This window comes from Sorex araneus, chromosome 3 (assembly GCF_027595985.1).
Source record: "Sorex araneus isolate mSorAra2 chromosome 3, mSorAra2.pri, whole genome shotgun sequence".
Taxonomy (NCBI): domain Eukaryota; kingdom Metazoa; phylum Chordata; class Mammalia; order Eulipotyphla; family Soricidae; genus Sorex; species Sorex araneus.
In genome coordinates, this window is record NC_073304.1 from 111,817,175 (window position 1) to 111,840,436 (window position 23,262).

The following is a 23,262-nucleotide window of genomic DNA, read 5'->3' on the forward strand; positions in this document are numbered from 1 at the left end:
TCGACCCAGTTTAATCCCTGGCATCCTGCATGATCCATCCACACCTCCAGGAGTGATTCCTGAGTGCAGAGCCAGGAGTAACCCCCGAGCACCACCAGGTGTGGCCCCCAAACCAAACGAAAACAAAACAAAAAGCAAAGACATCCATCCTCACAGAATGGAAGGCTCCATCCTAGAAGACGCCAGTGCTGCTGCTAGTCCCTGAACACTGCTGGGGACCTGGCTATAAAGCTTAGAGTAGTCCCCAAATAGTACTGGGTGTGCTCCCCGGCCCCCCTCCCAAATTATCAGTGCACAGCGGTAGGGCATTTGCCTTGCACGCGGCTGACCCGGGTTCGATTCCTCCACCCCTCTCAGAGAGCCCAGTAAGCTACCGAGAGTATCTCGCCTGGGCAGAGCCTGGCAAGCTCCCCATGGTGTATTTGATATACCAAAACACTAACATCTCAAAAATGGAAACGTTACTGGTGCCCGCTTGAGCAAATCAATGAGCAACGATGAGCAAATCGATGAGTGACAGTGACCCAAAGCAAGCTACAAATCAACTTAATCTGTATCCAATTCTAAATGACAGGTCTGGAGACGTAGCACGGGGATAAGCACATGCCTAGCACCCGACTGAGCTGAATCTCCACCACCACCAGGGGTCACTCCTGAGCACAGCACAGTCAGCCAGCCTCACCAAATTCCAATGCCAGGGCTTCCTCCTGGCTCTGGGCTCAGGGATCACATCTCATGGGCTTGGGGGATCGTATGGGGTGGCCAGGGATTGACCCCATGTTGACTGTGTGCATTGCACAGTGTCTCCAGCCCACGTGTCAAAAAACTTTTCAAGAGTGACTCTTGGGACTTGGGGAATCAAATGAGGTTCCCGGCATCAAATCCAGGTCAGTTGCATGCAAGACAAGTGCTCTACTCACTCTACCCACTGCGTTACGCTCTGGCTCCACAAATAACATGATTCAAAGCTTGCATTGCACGTGGCTGACCAGGTTTGACCCTGGTATCCCCCGTGGTCCCTGAGCATGCCAGAAGTAATTCCTGAGGTGCAGAGCTCCACGAGTAATCCCTGAGCACTTCCAGGTGTGTCCCAAAGAGAAAAAAAAAGTTAAACTTCATTAATCATTAGGGACATACATAAAAACTACAATGAGATCCACTATTAAAAAGCCCAGAAATAAAACCCTAAAACTATAAATTAAAATGATAAAAGTGGGGCTGAAGTGATAGTACAGCAGGTAGGGCATTTTCCTTGTATGTAACTGACCTGGGTTTGATCCCTGGCATTCTATATGGTCCCCCAAGCACCACCAGGAGTGATTCCTGTGTGCTGAGCCAGGAGTAACCCTTGAGCATCACTGGGTGTGACCCAAAGAACAACAACAACAACAAAATTTAAAAATTAAAAAAACCCTAAAATGACAGAAGTTTACTTACATGAGATTGTAGCACTGTAGCACTGTCGTCCCGTTGTTCATCGATTTGCTCGAGTGGGTACCAGTAACGTCTCCATTGTGAGACTTGTTGTTACTGTTTTGGCATATCGAATACGCCACAGTTAGCTTGCTAGGCTCTGCCATGTGGGCGGAATACTCTCGGTAGCTTGCCGGGCTCTCTGAGAGGGACAGAGGAATTGAACCCAGGTCGGCTGTGTGCAAGACAAACACCCTACCCACTGTGCTATTGCCCCAGTCCTTACTTGAGATTAGAGTAGACAAATTCACAGATGCAGGAAGTAGAAGGGCAGTTTTGGTGGAGGAGGGGAGAAGGGGATCTACCGTCTAAAAGGCAGAGAGAGATGGAATGACAGTTCAGTGAGCTGAGAGGATGCTTCTCGTAGGAGCCTGGGTTTGAGCCCTGTCCAACAATACTCAGGGGTCACTTCTGGCTTTGTGCTCAGGAATTACTCCTGGAAGTGCTCAGGGGAACTTACAGAGGCCGAGGATCAAGCCTGAGTCAGCTGTGTGCAAGGGAAATGCCCTCCCCACAGTCCTATCACTTCATCCCAAAGAAAGGCTTTTTAAGGAAGAGAAACTATTATGTAAGATATAATGGTAGGACTGGGGATAGGTCAAAGGTCATATGCTCAGCATATAGGAGTCCTGGCTTAACCCTGTCATCTCTGGGCACTGATAGGAGTGACCTCTGGGCACTGATCTGGAAGCAGTCCTGGCACTGCTAGGAGTGGCCCCAAAGCAAACAAACAGCGGTGGGTGCAGTTCGCTCCATGTCTGCCAGCGTCCTTAGAATATCCACCTGCAGACTTAGTTAATGGTGTGTCCATCATCAGTAGCCATTAAATGTGACACCAGAAACAATGCCAGATATTAAGAAGATGGGGCACTTGAGTGGGGTAACGAAGGGCATATGGAACTCTTGTTTTTCTATTGACAGAAGGCTCTCCACAAAGCGAAGTCCACTAGAAAGTAGAAACCTGTAAGATAACATTGGTTTTGTCCTTTCAGCCTTGCCGCAGGGAACTTAGTTTACCTTAGAGCAATGGCCTTTCTATATGGACACAGGAAGACAGTTAATAATATGCTTTGTAACTTGGGAGCTGATTGACTCCAATAATATTTACTTCCAGGCATCTGCTTTCTCAACTCAGTTGCCCTTAGTTCCTAGCACCCCAAAAGCAGGGTCCCGACGAGGGACCAGGGATGGAATGGACCCAGGGCAAGCTATGAGCTACCCTGGCATCAAAATGGGCCAGGCCAAAACATCACAATACTCAACTATAAGTTGAGAACATGGTCATAGACAAATGCTGTCATGATCCAAAAGTAACGATGAGACTAGGACCCTGCTGGGGTTAGGAAGACTAACCTGGCCTGAGGACTGTGGGCTGAATATATAGTGAATATCCTCAGGAAGAACCAAACTTTAACTTAAGTTTATATCTCTTACTGTGCTCATACAGAATGACATTGCTAGAAATATTAGAAGTAAATTTACTATAACTATTTAAGTGGATTACTAGCTGAGAAAGGAAGAAAGAGATACACGCTGACACACCCTTGTTTGGACCCCACCCTTGAGGGGGATCTCCTAGTAATCTCATCAAAATCCTTAGATGAGATTTTGTTAATCTCCTTGAGAAATGCTCTTACCCTTCTTTGTTGATTTGTTAACGTTAAACCCACCTTTGTGTTACCGCCCTATGTAATTTGCTATATAAACTGAGACTGAAGGAGAAGACGGGGCACTGAGGGGAGACAGAAGACAGGAGAGACAGAAGACAGAGAAGACACACAGGAAGACACAAGCGAAGGAGACAACACAGACAGAAGAAGACACAGAAGCAGAGACAGAGAGGTCGGAAGAGACCAGAGGAGAGACTACAGAGACAGAGACAGAGAGACAGACAGAAGAGCACAGCAGCACACACAGAAGCAGAGCACGAGGAGGAGCTGTCCGATCGGGTCCTTACACAGTGGCTCGAGAGCACCGAACGCGAGCGGTGCGTGCAAGAGAGAGCTGCCCCGAGTGCCCACGGACAACAAGACACACGTCATATCGTCTCCCCCTCTCGTGCACGCGCCGCCCTTGTGATTTTTTACAGAAACCCACCTAGGTTTGTCCTGAGGCTGAGGAGCTGCTGTCGCCAAGGAAGCCCGCAGCCCTTCACCTGTCCAGCTGAACCTGCGGGCCTGTGTCCAAGGAAGCAGAAGTGATGAGAGGCTTCTCCCGCTGCCCACGGCACTTACTGCTGCTCCCGGCACACAGCAAGGCCGGAGCAACCCAAACCCACAGGCCTGGTGCTCCCTTCCCATCCTCCTGGGCTCCTGCCCTCTCTGGCCAGCCTGGCTCTATTCACTCTCACTAATTAACGGAGCACTGGAAGCAAACCACCCTTCTCCAGGCCTGCCGTGTCTGAGCGCCTGGGAGGGGAAGGCCGGCCATGGAGACCTGTGGGTGTTGCAGTGTCGGGAAAATGTCAACTCTGGGGAATCAGTGTGTGTCTCCCTGAGTCCTGAGCCAGACACCAGAGCAAGAATCTGATCATTACTACGTGAACGATTAGGCGCAGATGAGCTGTGTGTGTGGGTCACATTTCTCTCATTACTTGGGTCTTGGTTTGAGGCAATAAATGCAAAATCCAGAAAATACACTCGGGCACAGAGCGGTGCTGCAGAAACGTGGGAGCAGTTGCCTCTGCTCAGTGGGACCAGAGAAAGGACTCGGGAATACGTGCCTTGTAGCGCCCTAACTCTGGGCGGGGGCACAGGGCCGAGGGCTTCTCATCTTGATCGGGGGCGTCCCAAGCAGCACTGCCCGTGTTGTCCACAGGAGCCGGGTCGTGCTGGGGGCGGGACAGGCCCTAAGGCTCAGGCCACTCAGGACTCGGGGCCCGCCCAGCCCCAGCTCTCACCTCCCATGAGGGGTCCCTGTCAGGTCTAGGGGCAGGCTGTGCTCTGCCTCCTGCCCCCTGGGCCTCCCCAGGGTCACAGCGGGGTGAGCGGGGCAGCTTTCCGGGGCCAGAGGAGCCCGCGCTCAGTGACTCCCACCCCACTACCCCCTGGCGGCCCCTCTCTGCCCTACCTCTGGGGCAGGGGACAGAGTCACCCCACGCAGATGCGTCCTGGCGTCATCAGCTCCTCTCCACCCAGGTCTGACTCAGGACTTTGGGTCAGCCTAGGCCTGCTCCTGTGTCTCCCCAGGGCGCTCTGCCCCTCACCCTACCTCTGTCTCCTCTGCTCTCATGGGTGTCTCCCTCTGAGTCATGAAGCTCAAATCTGGGGAGATAGCAGCTTCCTCCCCGCAGACGCCCAGCCGGAGGCCACCGGAGTCCACAGCCTGGCATCAGGCCACCTGGTGACAGGGAAGCCCGGGGGCGGGAGGAGGATCTGATCTGTGCCCAGGGCAGCATGGGGCGAGGCCTGGGGGCTCGGCGTGAGGAGGCCAGGCTGTGTGGGAGCTTGGACACCATCAGTGTTCTCGGCCCACTGCCAGGCCTGACGGGGCCCCTGCTGTCACCACGTCACTCCACCCCACGGTCCCTGCTTATCAGGTTGTTAATATTAATTAACAACAGTTGCTAAGGATGACAGTGCAAAGGTGTGTCTGAGCCAGCACTGGCATTGTCTCTGGAGGGGGCTGGGGACATTGGGGGTCTGAGTGGTCTGGGGCTGGGGGCAGAGGGGCGTGGAGGGCAAGGAGTTTTGGGGGTGGGTGCAGGGGGAGTCAGCAGCTCCCCTTGGAGCCGGGTCCACGGTGGGAGGTCCGGGTGGGAGGGAACCAGTGGATCATTAACCACTGGGGCCGGTGAGGGCACATGGTGAAGCCCGATTGGCCACAGCCCAGTCAGGCCAGGCCGGTGTGGCCAGGAGGCTGTCTTATTGTTCTCTGCTCCCTGGAGCCAGCCCGTGGCTGTCCTGACTGTCCCTAGGGCTGCTACCTCTTCCTCTAGCACTTCCTGCCGCTGACATGAGGGGGGCTGGCCTGAGGGTCTGGCTGCTCTGGGCCCTGCTCCGGAGCTCGGTGAGTCTGTGCTGGGGACGGCGTGGCCATGGCCCCGGTGGCCCCATCAGGACACCTGGATCTTTCCCAGGGGCCCCAAGACCAACCCTGTCCTGGTCCCAAGGCTATTTGGGGCAGCATGGGAAAGTCCAGGCAGGTGGGCTGCGGGAGGAGAGAGCCAGCCTGTTGGACCTTCCTGGCCGTGGGGTAGGATGGACATTTGGCGGGGGGGGGTGCGGGCCCCGTGCCTGACTCCCCTGCAGCATGTGCCGTGGCCGGGGAGTGAGGATCAAGGGTGCTGTGCTGGGGACTGGGGCTGGAGCACCTTCGTGGAACTGCCTGGGGCCGGGCAGTGGGGACAGCTGTGTGAGGCCCGGGGCCCGGGCTCAGGACAAGAAGCAGCACGGCCACCTGTGCCGCCTGTGGCTGTGGACTGACTCCATGTGGCTCCTCAGGGTCGGCCCACTGACCCCGTGTCCCCAGCTCTCCCCTCAGTCTCAGTGTGACCTTGTCACCTGTGGCATCTCTTCCACTGGGCAGTGACCCTGTCACTCAGGACGAAGGTCTCCTGGTCACGCTGACTGCGAAGGCCCCCGTGTTTTCCTGGGGCCCCTGGTGTGCCTCCGTCACCACTCACCCCAGCGGCTGCGACAGAGCTGACCTTGTGGGGTGCCCATCTCTCCACAGGCCCTGGGGCAGCCCTACACACCCATCCACAGTGCCGGCTACTGCGCCTTCTACGACGAGTGTGGGAAGAACCCGGAGCTGACCGGGAGCATCGGCGGCTTCTTGGCCAACGTGTCCTGCCTGAACAACACGCAGGCCGTCCGGGCCACCGGGGAGCACCTGGAGCTGCTGAGACGCTTGTGCCCCCGCCTGTACCAGGGCCCCGACAACACCTTCACCTGTTGCTCTGCCAAGCAGCTGCTGGCCCTAGATAAGAGCCTGAGCATGTCCAAGGGGCTGCTCACCCGCTGCCCGGCCTGTGCCGACAACTTCGCGAACCTGCACTGTCACAACACCTGCAGCCCCGACCAGAGCCTCTTCATCAACGTGACCCGAGTGGTGGACAAGGGCCCTGGCCAGCTTCCGGCCGTGGTGGCCTACCAGGCCTTCTACCAGCGCCGCTTTGCCGAGGACACCTATGACTCCTGCAGCCGCGTCCGCATCCCCGCCGCCGCCGACCTGGCCGTGGGAACCATGTGCGGCGTGTACGGCGCCACCTTCTGCAACGCCCAGCGCTGGCTCAACTTCCAGGGCGACACGAGTAATGGGCTGGCACCCCTGGAGATCAAATTCCACCTGCTAGAGCCGGGGGAGAGCCCGGGGGGCGGGCTGCAGGCCCTGAGCAGCGCCGTCACGCCCTGCAACCAGACACAAGGCAATGGCTCAGCCGCCTGCTCCTGCCAGGACTGCATCTCCTCCTGCCCGGTCATCCCCACCCCTCACGCGCTTGACACCACCTTCCGCCTGGGCCGCATGGCGGGGGGCCCGGCGCTGGTCATCATCCTCTGCTCCGCCTTTGCCCTGCTGGCCACCTCCCTCCTGTGTGTGCAGCTGCTCCGGGGGCCGCACAGGCCGCCAGCCTCTCCCCGCAAGGCAGGCGCCAGCCCCTCCAGCCACAGCCTCCTGGGGAGCTTCTTCCAGGCCTGGGGCACCTGCGTGGCCTCGTGGCCCCTGACTGTCCTGGGGGTGTCCTTCACGGTGGTTGTGGTCTTGGCCGGGGGCCTGGCCTTCATGGAACTGACTACAGACCCCATAGAGCTGTGGTCAGCCCCAAACAGCCAAGCACGGCGCGAGAAGGAGTTCCACGACCAGCATTTTGGCCCCTTTTTCAGAACCAACCAGGTGATCCTGACGGCCCCCGGGCGGCCAGGCTACCAGTACGAGTCGCTGCTGCTCGGCCCCAAGAACTTCAGTGGGATCCTGACTCTTGACCTGCTTTTGGAGCTGCTGGACCTCCAGGAGAAGCTGCGGCATCTGCAGGTGTGGTCCCCGGAGGAGGGGCGCAACGTGTCCCTGAAGGACATCTGCTACGCCCCCCTCAAGCCGCACAACACCAGCCTCTCCGACTGCTGCATCAACAGCCTCCTGCAGTATTTCCAGAACAACCGCTCAAACCTGCAGCTCACGGCCAACCAGACGCTGTCTGGGCAGACGGTGCAGGTGGACTGGAGGGACCATTTCCTCTACTGCGCCAAGTGAGTGCCAGGAAGGCACCGCGGTCGCTCTTCCTGGAACCCCGGCTGCCACATCTGGCTATGGCTCAAGGCCTGCAAAGCTCCTGATGGCCAGAGCATGTTATTGCATGTTATTGCATGGGACTGGCCAGTGCTCCCAGCGGGCGGGTGGCTCAGCTCCCACAAGCTCACTCTCTCTCTGTCTCTGGCCCGGGCCAGAGCAGATTTGGGGAAGCACTCAAGTCCCTTAGGCCCATACAGGGGCTGGCTGCCCCCAGGCGCCATGCACTGAGCCAGCCGCCCCTGCTGCCACACACCCCCCTGCAGCTGGACGAGGGGCTAACGTGTTTGGGAGCACTGGTCCAAGCGTCACCTCCGGTGTGATGCGGGCGGGCAGGCTGTGGTGAGCCTCGGCTTCAGAGTCCTTGTGTCCACGGCCCACCATCACTCTCTGACAGAGTGACGCCCCTACGGAGCTCTGGTTTGAAGGAGAACTTTGGTCTGCTGGAAATGGCCACAGGGTGTAGCTCAGTGGTAGGTAAAGCATGTGCCTCGCATCTGTGAGGCCCTAGGCTTGGTTTCAGTACTGCAGAGAGAGAAAGAATAAGAAGAAAGAAAGAAAGAAAGAAAGAAAGAAAGAAAGAAAGAAAGAAAGAAAGAAAGAAAGAAAGAAAGAAAGAAAGAAAGAAAGAAAGAGAGAGAGAAAGAAAGAAAGAAAGAAAGAGAGAGAGAGAAAGAGAGAGAGAGAGAAAGAGAGAGAGAGAGAAAGAGAGAGAGAGAGAAAGAAAGAAAGAACAAAAGAGAGAAAGAACAAAAGAAAGAAAGAGAGAGAGAGAAGACATAAACAGAGAAAAGGAGAGAGGGGGCCAGAGAGAGGGCCTTGCATGTGACTCACCTGGGTTCCATCCCTGGCATCCCATATGGTCCTCTGAGCCCCACCAGATATGATCCCTGAGTACAGAGCCAGGAGTAGCCCTGAGCATTGCCAGTGTGGCTCAAAAATTTAAAAAATAAAAAGAGAGAGAGAGAGAGAGAAAGAGAGGGAGAAAGAGAAAGAGGCAACAAAATAGAAGTTTGGGGCAGCCTCTCCAGCAGTGTGAGGGACCTGGGCCCAGCTGGCGTCCTCAGCCTGCCCGGGTGATCTGGACACACTGCTCAGGCTCCCAGTGCAGAGCTGGGGGCCAACTGACCACATGCAACAGTGTCAGGGTGGGCTTTGGACATACCCCAGAATCAAACTTTCTCCGTGTGCTCCAGTCCTTGGAGGCATCTCCTTATTCCCTTTGCTGTTATTTAAAAATAATAATAATCAGCCATTGCTTCTTGATATAAATAGGACATTTTTATGCAAGATCATTATCAAAGAATTAGTGAGTAGTATACATCTTTGCAAATCTCCCTCTCTAATTTTTTTGTTTTGGTTTTTGGGTCTCACCCAGCAGGGCTCAGGGTTACTCCTGGCTCTGTGCTCAGGACTGGAATCCCAGCAGTATGGGGGTGATGACAGCAGGGCCTGCAGCCTCCTGCGTGCAGCACGCTCTCAGCCCTCCGAGCACCACTCTGGCCTCTGCAAAGCTCTGTTAGCAGAGGAAGCTAAAGTCTGGCATCAGGTCCTGGGGTTGGTCTGTGATGGGAATTTAAGGAGCATTTCTGGCTTCCCACAAGTACAGCCAGAGAGGAAGGAGGTGGAGCTGTCCCCCCGACACTGGGATCACAGGGTGATCTTTGGTGACAACCAAAGGTAATAAGTGGTTTTTTATTTCTCTTTTTTCTTATGCGGAGGTGCTCATGTTCACCCCTGCCTCTGTGCTCAGGGATCACCCCTGGGTCTGTGCTCAGGGCTCACTCTTGGGTCTGGTCTCAGGGCTTACTGCCGGCTCTGTGCTCAGGGCTTACTCCTGGCTCTGTGCTCAGTGCTCGCCCCAACTTTGTGCTCAGGACTTGCTCCTGGCAGGACTCTGGGTATGATCTTTGGCTCAGGGGTAGAACTTGGGCCATCAGTGGGCAAGGTAATGCCCTACCTGCGGTGCTTTGCTCCGGCCCAGTCTTTTCAAAGCCTGCGTCTCCCTGAGTAGTTTGCATCCTCAAAAGTAAAGGAGAGGCCAAGAGGTGAATCACATCTTGGAGATACTAGGGCTTTTTACGCTTGTTTGTTTTGTTTTGGGGCGACATCCAGCAGTGCTCAGGGCTTCCTCGTGGCTGTGTGCTCAGGGATCTCTCCTGGTGGTGCTTGGGAGGCCATATGAAAGGCGGGGATTGAGCCCAGGTTGACTACATGCAAAGCAAGTGTCCTAGCGCTGTACTATTGCTCCAGCCCCGTGCATTATTTGATGTAAAGAGTCTTTGATCTTACCGACTTCTGAAGGGTCTCCAGGACTCCTGGGGCCCCAGTGACTCTGAGAACCAGTGGCTCACAGAGACAGGAGGGCACCTGGCCCCTGTCCATCCTTCAAGCTGGCGGTCAGGGAGTCCCATGTACACAGTCACCATGCAGACTGCATTGTGGCGTCAGGCCTCAGTGGCCATCTCAGTTTCACAGTCAGGAAGACCTAGGCTCAGAGAGGTTTGGAGAACAGCTCCCAGCCACACAGCTTCCAGCTGCCCACCAGAGACGCTCCTACAGAGCCTCTCAGAAGGGCATCCACAGAGGGTGGAGACTCTCCAGGGCTGCAGGGCTGATGAAAAGTGTAGGAAAGAAAGATCTGGAGTCGGGGTTCTGTGGGCTTCTGGACTGGAGGAGCTGTGGGCATGGGAGCCAGAGGGCCTGTCAGCGCTGGGACTCAGGGGCCTGCCTTTGCTCAGGGGTCTGTGAGCCGTTCACACATGCCACATCTGGACAGGTGAGGCTGTGGTGAGTGAGCTCAGCTGAAGGTCCCCTGCACTGGCCCTGGAAGGTTCTGTGTGGAGAAATGTGTCTGGCTGTGGGGTCAGGGGTGATACTGGGGTACTGGGACCCTGCCAGTTGGAGCAGGCTGGAAAAGGTGCGTCCCTCTCTCCTCAGTGCCCCACTCTCCTTCAAAGATGTCACCAAACTGGCCCTGAGCTGCATGGCGGACTACGGGGCCCCTGTCTTCCCTTTCCTGGCCGTGGGAGGTTACAAAGGTAAGTGTGGGGACAGAGGGGTCAGTCAGTCAGAAAGAAACAAATGAGGGTCCAGGAACAATGCAGGAGAGCTGGGGGACAGGATGGGTGTGCCTGGGTGATGGCAGTCGAGGGGTGTGTGTGAGTATGTGTATGAGTGAGTGTGTGTGAATGCATATGTGAGTGTGTGCTAATGAGTAAGAATGTGTCAGTGTGTGAATGTATGTGAGTATGAATGTGTGAGTATGTGTATGAGAGTGTTTGAGTATGTGAGTATGAAAATGTGAGGGTGTGAGAGTGTGTGAGTATGAGTATGTGAGTGAGTGTGAGTGTGTAAGAATGAGTGTGTAAGTGTGTGTATCTGAGTGTGTGAGAATGTGAGTGTGTATGTGTGTATGTGAGTGTATGTGTATGTGAGATTGTATATGTGCATGAGTGTGTGAGTGTGTATGTGTATGAGAGAGTGTGTATGTGCATGAGTGTGTGAGTGTGTATGTGAGTGTATGTGAGTGTGTGTATGTGAATGTGTTTGTGAGTGTGTGTCAGTGTGTGTCAGTGTGTATGTGAGTGTATGTGAGAGTGTGTGTGTGCGCGCACGTGTGTGAGTGTGTTTGTGTGTGTATGTGAGTGTATGTGAGAGTGTGTGAGTGTGTGTATGTGAGTGTATGTGAGAGTGTGTGTATGTGCATGTATGAGTGTGTGTGTATGTGAGTGTATGTGAGTGTGTGTTGTGGGTGTGCCTGAGTGTATGTGAGAGTGTGTGTGTATGAGTGTGTGTATGTGAGTGTATGTGAGAATGTATGTGAGAGTGTGTGTGCATGTATGAATGTGTGTGTGCGTGTGTGAGTGTGTGTGAGTGTGTGTGCTGCAGGCCCTCCCCGTCCTTCCTCCTGTCCCATGCCTCCTTCATCTTCTCACAGCCTGCTCAGAATCGCTGGTTGTGCCGGCCTGCAGCTTTGCGTTTGGCGAGAGGGAGGGGGTGGTTGGTGTCAGGGGCTACGCATGACGCTGATGAGGTGGGGGCCGGGGTGAGGGCACAGCTGACCATCTGTGTCCCAGGGAAGAACTATTCTGAGGCGGAGGCCCTGATCATGACCTTCTCGCTCAACAATTACCCTCCCGGGGACCCGCGGCTGGCGCAGGCCAAGCTCTGGGAGGAGGCCTTCCTGGAGGAGTTGCGGGCCTTCCAGCGGCAGACGGAAGGCAGGCTCCAGGTCACCTTCATGGCAGAGGTAGGCTGGTCCTGGCTTGGGGCACCGGGGGGTTCCCTGTCCCCCTCTGGCCTCTCCCAGAGTGACCCTGAGCCAGCAGACCCCCACAGAGGATGGCAGAATGGCCTGAGAGCCATTATTTTTTATTTTTTAATTTTTTTCTTTTCTTTTTTTTGGGGGGGGTCACACCCAGCGATGCACAGGGGTTACTCCTGGCTCTGCACTCAGGAATTACCCCTGGCGGTGCTCAGGGGACCATATGGGATGCTGGGAATCGAACCCGGGTCGGCCGCGTGCAAGGCAAACACTACCCGCTGTGCTATGGCTCCAGCCCCTATTTTTTAATTTTTTGTGGGGGGTAGTTGGGTCCACCCTGGCAGTGCCCAGGGCTGACTTCTGGCTCTGTCCTCCAGGGTCACTCATAGTGGGGCTTGGGAACCAAATGGGGTGTCAGGGACGGAACCCAGGTTGACTGTGGCCAGGCAAGTGCCTTCCCCCAGCATCTCTCTCTCGGCCCCGGGCCGTCTCTGGGGTTTGCTGGGCTCAGGGCTGCCAGGGAGGTGGGGGCTGGGGCTCAGAGGCGGTCTCCGTGTCCCAGCGCTCCCTGGAGGATGAGATCAACCGTACCACAGCTGAGGACCTGCCCATCTTCGCCACCAGCTACCTCATCATCTTCCTGTACATCTCCTTGGCCCTGGGCAGCTACTCGCGGTGGAGCCGAGTGCTGGTGAGAGGAAGTCGGGGGAGCAGGTGGCGACCTCTGGAACCTTCTTGGCCAGAATAGACGCCCCAGAGTACCTCCAGGGGCAGGGGGTGACCTTTGGCAATGCTGCTGCCCAAGGCCACATGTGTTTCCACTCTGTCCCTGCCTCCCTGGCCTGCCTGAGCGCGGAGCTACCAAGTGTTCACATGTGGTTTGAGGACGACCTGGGCGGTGGCTGACCTGCCCAGGGGAGCGGCCCTGCCTCTGACCATTCCTGCCGCTCGCTTGGGTGGGCGTGCCCTGGCAGGGTCTAGGGTCAGCAGGCTGAGGACAGTCCGTTGCAGGTGGACTCCAAGGCCACCCTGGGCCTGGGCGGCGTGGCTGTGGTGCTGGGGGCGGTCATGGCTGCCATGGGCTTCTTCTCCTACCTGGGCGTCCCCTCGTCCCTGGTCATCCTGCAAGTGGTGCCGTTTCTGGTGCTGGCCGTGGGCGCCGACAACATCTTCATCTTTGTTCTCGAGTACCAGGTAAGTGGTGTAAGAGCTGCCCTCACCCCGCCGTTCACACACAGGCCTGAGTCGTGCCCGGGCTCTTCCTCCGTATGGGGCCCTCATCCCAGTACTCGTCTCTGCCACGCACACTCCCCGCTCGCCTCTCGCCGCCTCGGCCCTGCGGGGGCATGAACAGATGAGGCAGGGCTGGTCTGACTCCTCCTGCTGATGAACGCTCAGGCGCTGGAGCACTCCCAAACAGCTCCTCTGGGCGGAGCACTGTCAGCGAGCGAGCTTCTGAAGCGGGGAGCTCGGGACCATCCCCTGGGCTCTCCCAGCCGGGGCAGTGCCTGGTGGCTGAGGGCTGGAGGTGAAGCAGACGTGGACCCATGTTGTCCCCTCAGAGGCTCCAGAGAAGACCCGGGGAGCAGCGGGAGGCCCACATCGGGCGCGCCCTGGGCAGCGTGGCCCCCAGCATGCTGCTGTGCAGCCTGTCTGAGGCCGTCTGCTTCTTCCTCGGTGAGCTGGGCCTCCCCAGGGTGTGGGTGAGGCAGGCCCATCCCACACCCCTGACCGGCTTGCCCTGCTGCAGGAGCCCTGACCCCGATGCCGGCCGTGCGCACCTTTGCCCTGACCTCTGGCCTGGCTGTGCTCTTGGACTTCCTGCTGCAGATGTCAGCCTTCGTGGCCCTCTTCTCCCTGGACAGCAAGAGGCACGAGGTAGGGCTGTGGGCCCCAGGGCTGGGCAGGAATGCCTGGGGCCTCCCCACTGCACTGTCCTTCAATTCTCCAGGGAGAGTGAGGGGCGTTTGAGAGCAGGTGACAAATCGCTGCATGGACACGAGCTGGTCAAAGAAATGAAAAGTTCTCTGTGACAGTGGGAAATGGGAAGGTCACTGACTGGGACAGTAGAAAGTTTCTCGAGCTCACCAGGGAAAGAACAAAGCCAACAGCGCCCCGTGCCCTGGCATCAGGGGTGTGTGCTGACACAGCCCCAGGAAAGGTGGGGCTCCTTGGAGGAGGAGGGTCAGCTGGAGGGGATGCTTCTCTCCACCAGGCCTCCAGGCTGGACATCTGCTGCTGCTTCCGCTCCCAGGGGCAGCCCCCCGTCCACCAGAGCGAGGGGCTCCTGCTCCGATTCTTCCGGAAGGTCTACGCCCCGTTCCTTCTGCACAGGGTCACCAGAGGGGTGGTGGTAAGTGTGACTGGCGGAGCGACTGGCAACCTTGCCCACCAGTGCTGCCGGCCCTCGCTGCTGAGCCCAGGGAGGGGCTGACCAGCCCTCGCCATGTCTCGGTGTCAGACCCCAATGGGGAGCCAGGGGTAGGGAGACTCACAGGGGGTCCCCCGCAGGTGCTGCTGTTCACGGCCCTGTTTGCCATGAGCCTCTATTTCATGTGCCACATCTCCGTGGGCCTGGACCAGGAGCTGGCTCTGCCCAAGGTGAGTGTGCCCAGCGGGTGCTGGGGTCTGCACTGAGGCCTGTGGATTCAGGGAGCAGTGGGGGGGCAGGGCCTGCAGGGGGACCCCAGGCCTGCAGGGCTCCAGGAGTACTTGCTGTCGTGGGACTGGAGAGGAACCAGGGTGGGCTGTGGGGTCCATGCAGGACCTGGATCAATCCTGGGTCCCCCACGTGCAAAGCCTATACCCAGCCTGTTGCGCTCTCATTCTATTCACTTTCCAAATGGGGGGTTTCTCACCCCTTTCCCTTTTCCTGCCCAGTAGCCCTGGCCAGCACCTCCAGGATGGGTCAGGATGGAGGCAGCCTGGGTGCTATTACCTGAGAGACGCTCAGTCTTTCAGTCCTGAGGGTTCTGTTTTCTGTTTTTTTTTTTTTAATCAATGTTGTTTGCTTTTGGGGCCGTACCTGGAGGTGCTCAGGGCTTGATCCTGACACTGCACTCAGAAATCACTCCTGGCAGTGCTTGGGGGGCCATTTGGGTTCTGTGGATTGAGCCTGTGTTGGCCATGTGCAAGGCAAGGGCCCTTCCCACCATGCTATTGCTCCGGCCCCTGTTGAGCTACTCCTTCACTTTAAGAGAAAATTGCACTAAATCATCATTTTAACATCTTGCTAGATTCTGTTTGCTAGTATTTTGCTGAGAGTCACATCAATGATGAGAAGAGATGTTGGTCTGTAGTTTCTCTTACAAGTCTCTGTGTTTGAAATTAGGGCAGCACTGATGCTTATTGGATGAGTTAGAAATTGTTTCCTCTTCAATTTTTTGGAAGACTTTGGAGAGTATTGGTTAATTCTTTGCATGTTTGGTAGAACTCACCAGTTAAACCATCAAACCAGAAATTGCATTGTTAAGTAGGTTTCTGAAAACTGATTCGATCTCTTTGCTGGTCTGGCCCATTCAGACTTTCTGTTTTATTAATTAAGCCTCAGTAGGATTTTTTCTTAAGAAATGTGTTCTTGGGACCGGAGCGATAGCACAGCAGGTAGGGCGTTTGCCTTTCACGCAGCCGACCTGGGTTTGATCCCCGGCATCCCATATGGTCCCCCAAGCACTGCCAGGAATGCAGAGCCAGGAGTAACCCCTGAGCATTGCTGGATATGACCCAAAAAGCAAAAAAAAAGTGTTATTTTAATCTTTGCTATGCAATTTGTTAGTATATTCATAACTCTTACAATTCTTCTTATTTCTGTAGAATTGTTGGTAATGGCCCTACTTTCAATTTGAGTCTCTTCTTTTTTTATTCATAGTTAAAGTAGCTTAAAGATTTGTCAAACAATTTTTTTTGTAGTATGAACTCTTGGTTTCATTGATGTTTTTGTTTTCTTATAATCTTTATCTCTTATCTAATTTTAATTATTTCTCTCCTCCTTTGGGTTTATGCTAGCTTTGCTAGCTTTTTCTAACTTTGGGTTTATTCTGTTCTTCAATTTGTAATTCTGTAAATTGTAAAGTGAGGATTGTGATTTTTTGTTTGTTTATTTTGGAGTCACACCCAGCAGTGGTCAGGGGCTTTTCTTGGCCCAGTGCTTGGGGGTCACTCCTAGCAGTGTCCAGGGGTCAAATATGGGCCTCCTACATGCAAAGCATGTTCTCTAATCTGTTGAGTTCGCTGACTCTAAAAATCAAAAGATTTTAGATCTTTAAAAAAGATTAATTAATTAATTGATTTTCAAATTAGTGAATCACTGTGAGGGTACAGTTACAGATTTACACATTTTCGTGCTTGTATTTCCCTCATACAATGTTCGAGCATCCATCCATCCCTCCACCAGTGTCCATTCTCCACCACCAATGAACCCAGTATCCCTCCCCCCCCCAACCCCATTCCCCCCCCCATCCCGCCACTGTGGCAGGGCATTCCCTTTTGTTCTCTCTCTCCTTTTGGGTGTTGTGGTTTTCGATAGGGGTATTGTAGTGGCCATCATGTTCAGCCTCTAGTCTACTTTCAGCATGCATCTCCCTTCCCGAGCGGGATCTCCAACCCCATCTTACTTGGTTTTACGAGCGGGATCTCCAACCCCATTTCTCTTCTCTGTCTGAGCTGCCTTTCCCCCAGGATGTGAGGCCAGCTTCCAAGCCATGAAGCCAGCTTCCTGGTCCTTACCTCTACTATTCTTGGGTGTTAGTCTCCTACTCTGTTATTTTATATTCCACAGATGAGTGCAATCTTCCTATGTCTGTCCCTCTTTTTCTGACTCATTTCACTTAGTATGATGCTTTCCATGTTGATCCACTTATGTGCAAAGTTCATGACTTCATCTTTTCTAACAGCTGCATAGTATTCCATTGTATAGATGTACCAAAGTTTCTTTAACCAGTCAAGATTTTAGATCTTTTTTTTTTTCTGGTGGGGGGCTTGGGTCACCCACCTGAAGATGCTCAGGGCTTCCTCCTGGCTCTCTGCTCAGGGACCACAGGTGGTGGAACCCAGGGAGCGATATGCAGTAGCAGGATAGAACTCAGGGCTGTTGCATGCGAAGCAAATGTCCTACCTGCTATCCTACCTCTCTAGCATCTACATTGTAATCTTAAATGTTGAGACTTAATGAATTCTGCTATATGCTTATACTGGAGAATGGGGGTGGGGTGGGAGCAGGAGTGAACGTCTCAGGCTGCCCTGGACTCACAAACTCTTCTCCTCTTAGGATTCATACTTGCTCGACTACTTCCTCTTTCTGAACCGCTACTTTGAGGTGGGGGCGCCAGTGTACTTTGTCACCACTGGGGGCTACAACTTCTCCAGCAAGGCGGGCATGAATGCCATCTGCTCCAGCGCCGGCTGTGACAGCTACTCCTTAACTCAGAAGATCCAGTATGCCACCAAGTTCTCTGAGCTGTGAGCGCCCACCTGCCCCTGCCGGGTGACCCTGGGGGACCCTCTCCCACCTCCTGGTCCCGGCTCTGACCTCCTGCCCCCACAGGTCTTACCTGGCCATCCCAGCCTCCTCCTGGTTGGATGACTTCATCGACTGGCTCACTCCAGCGTCCATCTTTTCAACTTCCTGCTGTCGCATCTACAGCTCCGGCCCCAACAAAGACCAGTTCTGCCCCTCGACCGTCAGTGAGTTCGAGGTGGCTTCTGGGGCTCTGGCAGTTGGGAAGAGGACAGGAGAGGACAGTAGAGGGCAGGGAGGTGCATTGGGCCATTGTCCCTCCTGCAGGGTCAGCCAGGATGGACCCCGGTCTCCGAGGGCCTTGGGGCCATGCCCAGCTGTCCCCTGCAGCGCTGTACCTGCACTGGCTCCATGCCCGGTTGAGGAGAGAGCCTGTGGCCTCTCTGGTGCAGTGGGGCAGGTCTGTGGTGGCTTCTTGGTCTCAGCTGCCTGTGGGGAAGGGTCTGGGCAGGGCTGGAGATGAGGCCCCGCCCAGCACTGGTACTCCTTGCAGACTCCCTGAACTGCCTGAAGAAATGCGTGACCACGGTGGAGGGGCCCTTGCGGCCGTCGGTGGAGCAGTTCCACAAGTACCTGCCGTGGTTCCTCAGCGATGTGCCCAACATCAAGTGCTCTAAAGGGTAGGCCTGGGGACCGGGGTGCACAGCGGGAGCAGGAGGGGGCTGGTGGGCCGGGGTCAGCCTCTGCTCCTCCTCTTTCAGGGGCCTGGCGGCATACAGCACCTCTGTGGACATGGACCCCGAGGGTCAGATTCTAGGTGAGCAAATCTTGCATGCGGGGCAGCGCGGAGCCCTGGCATGGCCGTGAGTCTCCAGCCCTGTGTCTTCTCTCCTATCCCTCAAGTGTTCAGGGGCGGTCCCGGGTTGCCCCAGAGGTCATGCACAGCAGTGGGGCTGCTCCCAGACATACTCGGCCAGCAGCTGGGGGTGTCCAGGCCACATAGTGCTGGACACGAAATGAGAGTTCACACGGTGCTAGCCCCCACTTGATGGGTTTGGCTGGCCCTGGCCCTGTCCTCAAGGTCATTTCTAGCCTGTATCTTCAACCCTCAACCACAGCTGCCCAGTTGGTGTGCAGTGGTAAATGCCACAGTCCGGCTCCCCAACACCCTCTCCCGATGAGCAAACCACACCCAGATGAATGGCTGCCCACCCAGTCAGGCAGAAACAAGTCAGTGACTCTGTTTCTGTACCCCTCTCTGACCCTGTCCGATAGAAATAATTTATAATAGTCAATTTAGCTGTCACTGTCACTGTCATCCCGCTGCTCATTGATTTGTTCGAGCGGGCACCAGTAACATCTCTCATTGACAGACTTATTGTTACTGATTTTGGCATATCCAATACGCCCAGGTAGCTTGCCAGGCTCTGCCGGGTGGGTAGATACTCTCGGTAGCTTGCTGGGCTCTCTACTGAGGGGGCGGAGGAATCAACACGGGTTGGCTGAGTGAAAGGCGAAAGCCCAACTGCTGTGCTATTGCTCCAGCCCTCAATTTAGCTATTTAAAAAATTTTATTTAAACACTGTTGTTTACAAAATTGTTCATAATACAGTTATTTCAGGCATTCAGTGCTCCAACCCTCCACCTCTGTCCCCAGTTTCCCAACCACCCCTTGAACTGCCCCCTTGGCAGACACAAAATAATTTATTTTATATTATGTGTAATATAAATACAAATACAAAATATAAATACAAAATACAAAATAAAAAGTTGAATTACAAAAAAATAGCTCAGCAAAAGAAAGTTTGTGAAAATTGTTTTCTCTCACAATGGGGTTATAAAGCCATTGTCTGAGGATTTGCTGAGCTGCCGGATACTGGCGGAGCCTCTGTGTTACGGTTTGTGCTTCTTGAGCTTAGTGGGCATCTAAACTGATTTTTTTTTCTTTTTTGCTTTTTTTGGGTCACACCCAGCAGTGCACAAGGGTTATCCCTGGCTCTGCACTCAGGAACTACTCCTAGCGGTGCTGGGGGACCATATGGGATGCTGGGAATTGAACCCGGGTCTGCCACGTGCAAGGCAAATGCCCTACCCGCTGTGCTACCGCTCCAGCCCCCTAAACTGATTTCTGTGCCCACTGATTTCTGTGTTCCTGGAGGGTGTCAGGATCGTGGAATGTGGAGCCGCCCAGGACTCTGGGCTCTGTGCCCTGGGGCTTTCGTTAGCCTCTCTGCAGGGATTGGTCGTGAGGCAGTGAAGCTTGCCCATTTGTATGGTGGCAGCTGTGGTCTGTGGTTGTGGCTGCTGGCACTTTGGCAGGGCAGGGACTTGGCCGCCCCTCTTCTGAGAGCACCCCAGTTTTCAGCCCGTGAGTTACAGGAACTTGGCTCCATCTCTTCTGAGATTAGTCATGAAGCTCTGAAGCTGGCTGTTTACACGGCAGCAGCTGTGGGGTCAACTTAGCTAGTTTTGTAAAATCTAAAGTCTAATTTTTTTTAGGCTTAAAGTGTTCTTTTCCCTTGTGGGTTACAGCTGGTGGTGCTCAGGGCTTACTCTTGGCTCTGAGTTCAGGAATCACTCCTGGCAGGGCTTGGGGACCTCGACAGTCTGGGGCTCAAACACATGACTACACTCATGGCAAGCGCCTTGCCCACTGCCCTGTCTCCCAGGCCCTGCCCTGCACCCTGGGTCTGACCCACGCCAGGCATAGTCTGAGGCAGGCTCTGCCTTCCACCGACCCACTGCAGGTTCTGACACCCCCGGGGGCGCCTCGGGCGGGTGCACAGGGCGAGCCCCCGTGCTCTGTCCGTCCGTGGGGCCGGGCCTCGGCTCTCAGAAGCCACAGGGTGGTGTGGAGCCCTGCGTCCGGCTGGCTGCCGTCACTGCAGCAGCGGGCGTGCCCAGAGTGGGCTCTTACTGTGCTCTCCTCTCTGCACCACGGCGGCCAGCCTCGAGGTTCATGGCCTACCACAAGCCTCTGAAGAACTCGCAGGACTATACGGAGGCCCTGCGAGCATCCCGGGCGCTGGCTGCCAACATCACCGCAGAGCTGCGGAAGGTGCCGGGGACCGACCCCACCTTCGAGGTGTTTCCTTACACGTGAGGCTCTGGGCTGGGCCTGGGGAGGGGCAGGAGACTGTGCCACTGACCCTCTTCCAGGAGGCTCCTTCCACCCGCCAGCCTTCCCCATTGCCCCGCATGGGCACGGGCAGGATGGTGTCTCAGGCCACCTGTGTGTCCACAGGATCACCAATGTGTTTTACGAGCAGTATCTGAGCATCGTCCCCGAGGGCCTCTTCATGCTGACTATGTGCCTGCTGCCCACCTTCATCGTCTGCTACTTCCTGCTGGGCATGGACCTCCGTTCCGGCCTCCTCAACCTCTTCACCATCATCATGATCCTGGTGGACACCGTGGGCTTCATGACCCTGTGGGACATCTCCTACAATGCCGTGTCTCTCATCAACCTGGTCACGGTGAGCAGGCCCCGCCCTGGAGACCCCCCCGCCCGGTGCCTCCGAGGGTTGGGGTGAGGCTGCCCGGGGAGGCCCTCACCCCTACCCCATGCTGGGCTCTGCCATGGCCAATGACCCTCTCTGCCCACAGGCAGTGGGCATCTCCGTGGAGTTTGTGTCCCACATCACACGTGCCTTCGCTGTCAGCACAAAGCCAAGCCGCCTGGAGAGGGCCCGGGAGGCCACGGTCTCCATGGGCAGTGCGGTGAGTGGGGGCCGCAGCTCTGGGTCCTGGTGGGCTGCCCTGTGCCCCTCACACCCCTGCCTCTTGCCTCCAGGTATTTGCTGGAGTGGCCATGACCAACCTGCCGGGCATCCTGGTCTTGGGCCTGGCCAAGGCGCAGCTCATCCAGATTTTCTTCTTCCGTCTCAACCTCATCATCACCCTGCTCGGCCTGCTGCATGGCCTGGTCTTCCTGCCGGTCATCCTGAGCTATGTGGGTGCGTGCCAGTCTCCTGCGGTCCTTCTGAGCTCTGAGGGGCCATGGGTGCAGGCAGGAGTGGGGGCCCTGGCGGTCTGCTCACCCACACGGCCACAGCTGATGCTGCCCACACATGCTACCTCCTGGCTGGGCACCACGGTTATTCACTGACCTCGTGGCAGCCATGTTCAGCCAGCAGCTGTGTGTCTCAAACACTGTTCCCACGGCCAGATGCTTGTGGCTGAGCCAAGACTGGGTTTCAGCAGAAAATTCATGAGCAATGACCAAAAAAAAGGGAAGTTATAATAATAATAATGTCGGGGCTGGTGCAATAGTATAGCATGTAGAGCACTTGCCTTTATGCTACCGACCTGGGTTTGAACCCCAGCATTCCATGTGGTCACCTAGCACCACCAGGAGTAATTCCTGAGTGCAGAGCCAGGAATGACCCCTGAGCATCGCTGGGTATGACCCCAAAAGCCAAAAAAAAAAAAAAAGTATCACAGAGTAGTCTTGCCCTTCCTGGGAAGCATTCTGGTGCTTTGTTTTATCACTCTTTGTGTGTGTGTGTTGCTCTGAACTCAGAACTTCCTGGCTCTGAACTCAGGAATTTCTCCTGGGGGAGCTCGGGACCTTTTGGGATGCCGGGGGCCAAACCCCATTCAGCTGTGTGCCGGGCAAGTGCCCTCCCCACGGCACCACCTCTCAGGCCTCACTAGCTTTGTGTGTTGTGCACTTTGTTCGGGTGGTGGGTAGGGAGCACCTAAGGGTCAGGAGGGCGCAGCGGGTGAGTATGGGCAGAAGTGTGAGGCCCCACAGTCCCAGTCTGCCCAGAGTATGTGAATCTGTGCGGGCTGCACTGTCCAGCCTGCGACCCCTGACGGTGTCCCCTGTGCCTGTCCTTCTGCAGGGCCGGACGTCAACCCTGCCCTGGTGCTGCAGCAGGCCGAGGGGGCAGCTGCCTCCACCTCCACAGCCCCCTGCTCCAAGCACGCGCCCCCGAGGGACAGCAGCCCGGCCCCTGAGAACAGAGTCTGTGAGAATGTCTACAACAACGTTGGCTTTGAGCCTGCAACCGACTCGGCCTTGGCACACGGGCAGGGGGGAGCGGGGAAGGGGTGGTGATGGCACAGGCTCACAGACTTGAGCTGAGGGGCCTGTGGGGCCACCGGACCCAGGACCCCCCTCAGGACCCAGGGGAGGCCCCGATGGACTCTGCCCGCGCCGCTGGCCTCTCGTCGAGGTGGTTCAAGCTGCATCTGTTGAGGAGGGCCTACGCCTGGGCCTGCAGCCACACACTCCCCTCCTTTGCCGAGAGCTCTGGACTCCGGGCCTGCCCCCAGTGCTGGCCCATGCTCCTGCAGGCCCGCAGCAAAGCCCCACTCTGATGTATCTTTGAGTCGCCGCAGTGTTCTGAGAACCTGCGTGTTCTGCGGCGGGGCTGCAGCACGCAGGTGGCCGAGGAGAGGCCCTGGTGGCCGCCGGTGAAGCCAGACTCTTGGTGACTCCTGGGAAGGCAGGACCAAAGGGAATGTTCTGGAAAGCCTGCTGTCATGGCTGGGCGCCATACTGCTGTTCACGCTATTCTTGGCTGTGTGTCAGGCCCTGTGGACATGCTGGCCTGCCTGCCACCTCTGTTCAAAGCTGCCGCATAGACCAAGCCTCCTCCCCTCGCCCAAGGCTCTATGGAGAATTTGCAGAGAAGAGAAAGGGCTTTGCTCAGTGCTGTGTGTGCCGGTGCTGAATAAACGTCTACAAAAGAGCAATGATGTCATTCCATGCCGCAGGTGCCATCTGGGCAGCCTCTGGGTTTAAGATTTTTAGTTTGTGTTTTTTTCCTTTGCCACATTTGGTGATGCTCAGAGATTGCTCCCGGCTCTGCACTCAGGAATTACTCCTGAC

The 23,262-nt window shown here is 55.9% G+C and overlaps 1 protein-coding gene across 1 annotated transcript; it reads left to right on the forward strand.

Annotated features, from left to right (window-relative positions):
* The first annotated feature begins 5,427 nt into the window (after window positions 1-5,427).
* Window positions 5,428-22,748, forward strand: NPC1L1 (NPC1 like intracellular cholesterol transporter 1). Its single transcript, XM_004615391.2, has 20 exons — window positions 5,428-5,481; window positions 6,148-7,661; window positions 10,642-10,742; window positions 11,781-11,953; window positions 12,531-12,659; window positions 12,980-13,162; window positions 13,531-13,645; window positions 13,719-13,846; window positions 14,184-14,321; window positions 14,480-14,569; window positions 17,235-17,425; window positions 17,511-17,650; window positions 17,977-18,103; window positions 18,185-18,240; window positions 20,372-20,522; window positions 20,668-20,899; window positions 21,030-21,143; window positions 21,217-21,379; window positions 22,271-22,449; window positions 22,551-22,748. Exons 1-20 carry the CDS (start codon window positions 5,428-5,430, stop codon window positions 22,746-22,748), a joined length of 4,176 nt encoding a protein of 1,391 aa, XP_004615448.2.
* The last annotated feature ends 514 nt before the right edge of the window (window positions 22,749-23,262 follow it).

Bases quoted from the DNA above. Each gene is read 5' to 3' on its own strand.
- NPC1L1 (XM_004615391.2), top strand. From the start codon at position 5,428: ATGAGGGGGGCTGGCCTGAGGGTCTGGCTGCTCTGGGCCCTGCTCCGG. The intron at 10,743-11,780 runs GTAAGTGTGGGG...TCTGTGTCCCAG, and splicing joins GGCCGTGGGAGGTTACAAAG to GGAAGAACTATTCTGAGGCG. The intron at 22,450-22,550 runs GCACACGGGCAG...GACCCCCCTCAG, and splicing joins CTGCAACCGACTCGGCCTTG to GACCCAGGGGAGGCCCCGAT.